The 9,350-nt window shown below is 44.2% G+C and overlaps 2 protein-coding genes across 2 annotated transcripts; one reads left to right on the plus strand and one right to left on the minus strand.

Annotated features, from left to right (window-relative positions):
• Nucleotides 1-214: 214 nt before the first annotated feature.
• On the minus strand, nucleotides 215-1,057 carry LOC308293602 (protein lifeguard 1-like; the record flags this gene model as incomplete). Its single annotated transcript, XM_080736189.1, has 1 exon — nucleotides 215-1,057. The coding sequence occupies one exon, from the start codon at nucleotides 1,055-1,057 to the stop codon at nucleotides 215-217; it is 843 nt and encodes a 280-aa protein (XP_080592315.1).
• A 762-nt stretch (nucleotides 1,058-1,819) lies between these two features.
• Nucleotides 1,820-3,799, plus strand: LOC308293603 (broad substrate specificity ATP-binding cassette transporter ABCG2-like; the record flags this gene model as incomplete). The annotated part of the gene is made up of 1 exon (XM_080736190.1): nucleotides 1,820-3,799. The coding sequence occupies one exon, from the start codon at nucleotides 1,820-1,822 to the stop codon at nucleotides 3,797-3,799; it is 1,980 nt and encodes a 659-aa protein (XP_080592316.1).
• Between the last annotated feature and the right edge of the window lie 5,551 nt (nucleotides 3,800-9,350).

Below are 9,350 nucleotides of genomic sequence, written 5' to 3' on the forward strand. Positions count from 1 at the left end.
TCAGTCTTCACCAAGGCTACGTAAAATTTCATAACAGGACAAGGCTGAGGCCAATTGACCAAATTCATCTGGCGGCCATGTTTGAAATTTGCATTGAAACAGAGTGGCAAATGGGGTGGCATTTCATTAACTTAATGGCAAGATGGCCTGCGTGTGAATATGGTCAATAATACTGAAGCTTCTCTGCCTTCCGGTCTGCAAAGTTTAGGCACCCTCAGTTATCCTTAAATCCACCGAAAAGTCTGAGGATGAAGAGGAATATGTTAATGATGTCAGTGTAGAGGAGGAGGGCGGCAAGGACATAATCTTTTGGACTCAGAGCCAGCTTCTTGTTGCCCAGGAGCAACTGGGTGTCAAAAGCCAAATAGGCTGTGAAGAGGAGGGCTCCCATTGCGGCGTAGACAATGTGCAGGATCTTGTTGGCAATGAACATGCAGAGAATGCCAACGACCAGCAGGACAATGCTGCCGACAAAGAGCACCGCCCACCACGAAGTGAAGTCATACTTGGTCTGCAGGGAGAAGAGGACCACGGAGAAGCAGACCACGGCGGTGATGCCGACAGCCATGAAGACGATTTCCGTGTCGTAGAAGCTGGAGATCATTCCCGTCAGGAAGGACAAGCTCAGGGTCAGTATGGACAGCGCCACCAGGTTCCAGGGGTGCTTGCGGCGGAAGTCTCCGCAGCAGGTGAGTGCGATGGAGGTGGTGAAGTAGAGGGCAATGGACAGGAAAAAGATCCACGGATTCCTCAACACAAAGTACTTGATATCATGGAAATAGGTACAGGCAGCAACAAAGTTGAACGTGACCAGCAGCTGCACCGTGAGGATCAAGAACACCTTCCTGATGAAAGCCTTTCGGATGGCCATGTCCTCAAAGTAGGGGGTGAAGGCGTCGTGGTAAGATGGAGGAGGCGCCCCCGGGTGGAAGCCTGGTTGACCATAGGCGGCTGCCGGTGGGTAGGCTGTTTGGGGGGGTTGGCCGTATGGAGGGGGCATGTGGCCTTGCTGAGGGCCCACGTTGAAGCCTGGCGGAGGGGGCTTAACGTTCGACATGGCGCGCTGGTCAGTTCAATGCACTGTTATAACAGTGGTGTCGGTTTTCCTTTTATAAAGAGGCCTTGGGGAAATATCAACAGGTATCGACAGCTGTGGAATAATATCGAAAGTCTCCGATTACAGTAGGTGGAATGAGTAGAACCATAGCCTTTTATAGCCTCCAGGTCACACCTCCTGACACGTGTGTTGGTGGCTCCATATATGGTAATATAGTATCTCCATACATGGTAATGTGGCTCTATATGGTAATACAACACATTTTCACATATACGGTCAGGAATTGTCATGTTTTAATGGCTACCATTTTTCAATGTATAAACTGGCTGTCACATGACTGAAAAGCAGACATGTTTGGGAACAAAGAGATGTTGCCATTAAAAACGGATCACTAGCCCAGCGTGCAGTGCCCCCTCACCCCCCCCCCCCCCCCCCATGATAGAGTAGCCTATATGTGACAGACATAGGCAGTTCAGAATTAATTCTGAGTGGCGATTACAACATCAACATTCTACGAAAGCCCATATTTAGAGCTAGTTCTGTTGCCTGCATAGCCTTGTCAGTGATAGCAACTGTGACTCATCAATCGACATCATATGATGAGTCATCATATGATGAGTCATCATATGATGTCACATCACATAATCAACTATAAATTCACTGTCTCTCAAGTTCTCTCATACACAAGTGTATCCGTCCATTGCCTTGGCTGTGGCTTTCTTCAAGGCTCTATAGGTTGAGGTGCTCAGTTGACAAAAGGTCATGACAGTTGTCGAGATTCCCTTGCAGCCATCTGGCTCCACTTTGAGCTTTCACAACATCCAGTACAAAGTGGAGCTTAAGTCCGGTGTCTGTCCAAGGAAGACCACACAAAGGCAAATACTGGTGGACCTCAATGGAATCATGAGACCTGGTCTGAATGCTATTTTTGGACCGTCAGGAAGTGGGAAGTCCTCTTTACTTGACATTCTTGCTGCGAGGAAGGACCCAGCGGGTCTGTCCGGGGAGGTTCTCATAGATGGAGCTCCACAGCCTCCCAACTTCAAGTGTCTCTCAGGCTATGTTGTTCAGGATGACGTGGTGATGGGCACACTGACGGTGCGGGAGAACCTCCGTTTCTCTGCAGCGCTGCGCCTCCCAAGCTCGGTGCCTCAGGGAGAGAAGGAGGCTCGTGTGAATCATCTGATCCAAGAGCTAGGACTCACCAAGGTGGCCGACTCCAAGGTGGGCTCACAGATGACCCGGGGGATCTCAGGTGGGGAGAGAAAGAGGACGAGTATTGGCATGGAGCTCATCATGGACCCCCCTGTTCTCTTTCTGGATGAACCCACCACAGGCCTGGACGCTACCACTGCCAACTCTGTCCTGCTGCTGCTGAAAAAGATGGCCAGTCAGGAACGTACCATCATCATGACCATCCACCAACCACGGTATTCCATCTACAGACTTTTTGACAACCTGACCTTGCTGGTTAGTGGCAAAATGGTGTACCATGGGCCTGCACTAAATGCTCTGGACTACTTCAGCAACATTGGTTATGCTTGTGAACCTCACAACAACCCAGCAGACTTCTTTCTAGATATCGTCAATGGAGAAGCTACTGTCACTACCATCACCAAGATGCAGGGAACTGAACTGGACATTGAGGAGTCGATGAGCCCCAGACAGAGCATTGAAGAGTGCCCGGTGGAACTGGACGAGGAGTCGAGCAGCCCCAGACAAAGCACTGAAGAGTCCCTGGTGGAGGAGTACAGGAACAGTAGAAACTATAGGGATACGCAGGCTAAGCTGGAGTGCATCACCAACGCTAAAGAGTACATCGACCAGCCAAGGTCCCGTATCATCACCTATAACACCTCCTGCTTTCACCAGTTCCGCTGGCTGTTCAAGAGGACCTTGAGGGATCTCATACTGAATCCACAGACCTCAGTAGCCCAGCTGGTAGTGAACATTATCTTGGCTCTCATTGTGGGTGCTACTTTCTTTGACATTAAAGATGACCAGAGTGGGATCCAGAACAGGATGGGAGTCCTCTTCTTCATCACCACCTACCAGTGTTTCAGCGCCGTGTCTGCAGCTGAACTCTTCATCACAGAGCGAAAGTTCTTTCTGCATGAATACATCAGTGGCTACTACAGAGTGTCTGTGTACTTCCTGACTAAGATCCTTGCTGACATCATAATCTTTCGCACCATCCCCACTGTCGTCTTCTGTATCATCGCCTACTACATGATCGGTTTGAAGGTCACAGCTTATGCCTTTGTCACCTTCACACTGACAGTGGCTCTAGTGGCGTACACAGCCACAGCCATGACCATGGCCATATCAGCAGACCTGAACACGATTGCTTTAGCAAACATCTTGATGACCATCGTCTTTGCCTTCATGATGATCTTCTCTGGTCTGCTGGTGAACCTCCCAACAGTCGAGTTCTGGCTGGCCTGGGCCAAGTACTTCAGTATTCCTCGCTATGGTCTGGCTGCCCTCAAAATCAATGAGTTTGTGGGATTGAAGTTCTGTGATGACCTTGTGGTGCCCAATGCCACCATATCTAATGTCTTGACCGACTGCAACGTGAGGTTAGATGGCCTCACATGCACAGGGGAACAGTACCTGGAGTATCTAGGAGTAGAATACACCACATGGGGGCTGTGGCAGAATCATGTGGCTCTGACTGTCATGGCAGTTGTCTACCTCATCATCGCCTACCTGAAACTACACTTCATCAAGAAGTTTACTTAAGAGCATGTCTCTGGTAGTTTATGTTCCTCTTCACTGAGAAAGCAAAGGCCAGTGCCTGCCAGAGAAGGAGAGAGGGGCGTGCACAAATAGAAAGGTGGGGTTGCACTGACTCGAGTCACAAGGAATCCGCTTGGAAATTAATTACGTCTTACCATTTATATGACATATTGTGAAACATGACCAATAATCTGATTGGTGGGCATGGTGGCGCAGTGGTTAGCGCTTCGCCTCACAGCTAGAAGGTCCTGGGTTTGATTCCCGCCGGGGGACGCTGTGGGCGCCGGGGGCGTGTTCCTCCCTCCAGCGTCATCAGCGCCCACACCCTAGGTGGGGTTGGCGATAGGGCCTTTCTCTGTGGAGTTTGCATGTTCTCCCCATGTCTCCTAGGGTAGATGCCCTCACAAAAACATGCAGTAGTCCTGGTTTCTATACTACCTCCCCCTAGCCAGCCAGGTGCTCCCCAATTCCCCTGGCGCGGCAGGGGGAGAGCGGAAACCAAGGACTACAGGTTAGGTACAGTTGGCACTGGGTGAGAAAATGGGTTGCAAAAACCGTGGGATAAAAATATATAAAAAAAATAATAATCTGATTGGTCATTATATTGTCAGGGACTGAAAATGTCCACTGAACTCAATGGACTATTGGGGTTACAAAAAAAGTAAAAAAAAAAAAGATAATAAAAAAAAACATCCATTGAACTCAATGGATTACAGAAAAGTGAAATGAAAACAGGTTTACTTTAGGTGACATAAAAGTTAACAGATAAAGGTTAAATGAAAATAGGTACTTTAGGTGACATACAAGTTCTCAGAAAACTTTAGGACTCAATAGTCTGGTTGCCTACAGCAACCACACTAATCAAGCAGACAGGAGAGGACAAGTGCAGAAACACTGAGTCAGCTCATTCATGAGTCTCAAACAAGGCTGTTTCTTAATAAATAAATACACAATTTAAATTGCTTATTCTATTCACACCTGTGATGTATTTATTTTAGCTGTGTATATGATTTCAAATACGATTTTTAAGCCTCCGGTATGATAATTAAAAAATGTCCATTGCAATTGCAGGTTGGTAACTCAGAGAGAGTGTAACAATTGGAACCAAATATTTGGTTCCATTTGTTACACTCTCTGAGTAAAACACTCACCGAAAATTGTACCGTATCTACAATTCCAGAATAGTTCTATGCACCTGGACTAAGACTAATGGCTGTAACAGTCCAGTTAAAAAAATATTAATAATAATAAGACCCATTGTGAAGTTAGCGGTGCCTTTTATAAATTAATTGTGGGCCTGCTTTAGCGAGCACACACTATAGTTGCCCCCAATTTATTATTGTGGTTGCCCGACAGGGCAACACACTGTATTCCTGGGGAAACTTTATTTATTCTAGATACATCTTATTTATTCTAGATAAACTTTATTTGTGAATGACAAATCCATTGAGTTCAATGGGGGAGTGGTGCAATGGGGGAGTGGTGCTAGCTCGAGGATTGGTCGAGCTTCACACGACAATTTGGCTCTCTGGTCGTAGTTGGCAACCACACTTGCAATTTCAATTGCATCTTTCTAGTTAGTGTGGATGCTCGAAGGGCAACAGAGTATAGTTCTGGGGAAACTTTATTCTGGATAAACCTGTTTGACTGTGTCCCTTTTATGCCCATATATGGAGATTTCTGTATTTGTTTGTCTGTGTCCCTTAGCTCATATAAGGAGTTCTATGTGATTGTGAGTCATGCCTAAATATGGAGTCTTTGACATCAGCATACTCCATATATGGGGAGTCTATCAATATTATTTGGCTGATCCGACTGACCTTCCGTTCAGCTCCATGTGTCAGTATAGTCTCCATATAATTAACCTCTGTTATGTTGGAGTGTGACATCATCCGTGACACCAGCAAGATTTTTTATAATTAGGCGGGTTTGGCAAAAGGGCCTTCCTGTGTGGAGTTTACCTGTGTCCCATAGGGTAGTTACCCTAAAAAAAAAATACTGTATTCTTGGTCTCTATACTGCCTCCCCCTGGCCAGCCAGGGCACATGATGGAGGGGTAAGGATCTGGTTGGAATAACGAGTTCCTTCCACGTGCCCCCTGTCAGGTGAAAAGAAGTGGCTTGTTGCTCTCCCCAGGTTGGCAGAGGGAGTGTAGCATTCGGGATTACATTAGACAAAAATGGGTTACAAAAATTGTGGGATAAAATTAAAATAAAAGATTTGTATAACTTGAGTTATTATCAACTGGGAAATAGCTGATCAACAATCTCATAACTTTTCGGCAGTTCATTTTGTCAACTAGAGACCAAAAGACTTTTTGATATTTTGTCGATAAGACTAGACTAGAGTCACTAGACTAAAACAATTACAGAAGACTAAGACTAAATGTGTGTTCTTCAAAAGACTAAGACTAAATCTAAGTCTAAGGCTGTAAAATGAACACTGCTATGCAACTGTGCTATGGAATTAAAGCCAAATTCTTATTTTATCTTTACATTTGAGAATGGCACTTATCTGTTCTATTCAAATGTTGTTGGTTTTGCATAGAGAGTAGCAGTGTCAGATGTGATTGATACTGTTACTATATTATTTGCAGAGCAGAGATTTTGTACCTGGCAGTGGCACTGTGGCACACTATAGGCATTATAGCCTAGCCCTAGCAGTTTTACTTCTTTTGAGAGTTACTTGAACATTAACGTATTTGCTGTATTAAGGTCTAATGGCATTACAGCCAAGATAGTGTTTTCTTTTTTAACCCTCTTTTTTAAGAACTCAGAATTGCACTGTATTTTTATGTTGTGGTTATATTTAGCCTAAAAGACTTATGCTGCATTCACACTACAGATATATAGTTGAACGTTTTGCTTGCTTGGTCAATGTTATCTCAATGGAAACCAGCTTTAAAGATACAGGACACACACAGAACGAAGGTTTGGAAGCTTTAAAGCTGGTTTCCATTGAGATAACATTGACCAAGCAAGCTAAACGTTCAACTATATATCTGCAGTGTGAATGCAGCATTAGCCTATGTTAAAAAAGATGCCAAATGATGGAGTCTATGATGATGGAAAGCCTTCTTTACGAGTGTTATATAACCTTTGACTGTACTACCTACCTGTCCTGTTAACAAACTTGTTAATAAAGTATTCAATCAATCCAGTCATTTCCACAAGCTTTTTCTTCTTCCCCTTTTTAAATGTTTTTACTTTCTTTTTATCTCTTTTTCTCCCCTATTTAGTATTCCTCCCCACACAAGTCTAGTGTTGTCACTGCTGTTGTATCCTATACTGGCTCACCTGGCAGTGAGGAGCCCCCACTGGGAAGATGTAGAGTCTTCCTCCTACTCTCACACAAACAAGGGCAAATTGTTATAAACAATTGACAAAGCCAGATTCACCGCAGTGGATTTGAACACTCAGACTTTCTTTCTTTCTTTCTTTCTTTCTTTCTTTCTTTCTTTCTTTCTTTCCCTCTTCTTCTTTCTCTTCTTCTTTCTCTTTCTCTTGGTTTGTAACAATTCTTCTTACCAGGCTGTGCCTCATTTGATTCAATCTCACTGTGGTTGTTGCAGTTGTAACATTTGACCACACAGTGTCACTATTATTATGGTTTATCTTAACCAGAATACTGTGTTACAATCAATCAAGAAACACGCAACAAGTGCACTTCAGCTCATAAGCCTACAAGTAGCCTTACTGATTGAGATCATTACAATTTACATGGTTTAGATGGGCAACTACAGGATGGGCACTAGAACTGTATGTTCTAGTGTTTCCCTGATGTCCTTTGTAGTCTTGTTACCTGTGTTGTCAACTTGTCTCATCATACCCTGTGATTGGTGATTATCTGGTTCACCTGTGTTTTAATTTACAATTTACAATTGAGGCATTTAGCAGACGTTCTTAATCCACAGCGATTTACAATAATTAAGGACAGAACAAGCCTTGTGCCACAAGGACGGTAATACATCAAATGCATAGAAATATAAATCTAGGATCGTAGGTAAATCAATAATCATCAGTCTAACAGTAATAACAAAACAAAGGAAAAAAGATCAGTACATTGAAACACACTATACTATAGGATGCCACGTCAACAATGACCTGGCAACAGTCTACATAGCATCCTATCTAATTACATTTTAGCCTTTGCATAAGCCTGCAAGGTTGTTGAAAGCTAGGGCAAGTGCTAAGGTAAGTGCTACGGGCTCGGGTGGCGTCTGAAGAGGTGAGTCTTCAGGTTACGGTGTAAGATTGGGAGTGAGTCTGCAGTTCTAATTGCAATGGGGAGTTCATTCCACAGTTTGGAATGAACTCTGTTGCCTGTCACAGTGCTGTCTGTTTGAGTTCACCTGTGTCTAGTTAGTCCTTGTCTATATCTATGCCCCTGTGTGTTCAGTTCCATGTCAGGAATTCGCCGTCGTAAATGAAGTAGTCAGTTGTGTATTCCCAGTTATTGTCTCCACCAGCCGAAGGCAGGGGGAGAGTATGTTTTCGCCCGTCTGTCTGTCTGTCCGTCCGTCCGTCCGTCCTCCGAGTTTGTGTACAGCTAATCTCCGATCGCTGCCAAACTGAGCACACACACTCCCTGGATGCCAATTCAGAACCTCTTCCCCATTTTTCAAATGGCCCTGTTCTAGCGCCACCATGAGGCCGATGTTTGCAAAACACATTTCTGTACACTACTCCTACAGATTTTGTCCAAAAATCCTACAAATCGGTAGACAGTATCTCTATAGTCATGTGATCATCATGGATACGTCCGACTTTCCATATTCCATCCTGATTGGCTACAATTGGCTTCCAAAGTTTGCAGGATTGCTCAGTTTTGAACAAAATGCCTCAAATCATGAACACAGCATGCAATCTTGTTGAAATTGGGCGTGCACGTTCCCACTAGGTAGAGGAAGAAATGCCACTTCAAATTTCTCAAATCAGCCTCATGGTGGCGCTATAACAGGGCAATTTGTGTGGCCTGGTGGAGACCTGTGCTCGGAAGAGCACTGCTTCTAGTTCCATTTGAGTCCTACAACTCCTTATCCACACCGTGACATGCAGGGTCATCTCTCCATCTGGCCTTCACAAGTACAGTATGAGAATAAGTACACACACACAAGACGAGACAAGACAAAGAGACCGGTGCCGTGACTTAACAGTTTAATGTAAATCCAAGACAAAGTGTGATTACATTTTTCTACACATATACAATATGCATATGTGAGCATACAAATTTCTCATTAATAACTCGATTCACCTCGGAGACCGAAAAAATGATCAAAAGTAACAGTGAATAACAAGCTATAACATAGTTCACCACAAACGCCAGCCCCCTCTCACCCTACAGTTAGTAAAGAGGACAATTAAAATAACTATATTCTTCTATTTGACCAAGGTGTCTGCCTGTTAAAATCCTCCTTGTAAGATTCACAATGCTATCATTAGTCGTTTTTTTGTTTTTTCGAAGCCTAATATAAATTCACTCCATTTTTCTACAACGAAAATGATTAAAGATAAGCACACAACATCATAATGGCAACACAAGCGCTTAATAGCAA

This window comes from Nannobrachium achirus, assembly GCF_963921795.1.
Source record: "Nannobrachium achirus genome assembly, chromosome: 11".
Lineage (NCBI taxonomy): Eukaryota > Metazoa > Chordata > Actinopteri > Myctophiformes > Myctophidae > Nannobrachium > Nannobrachium achirus.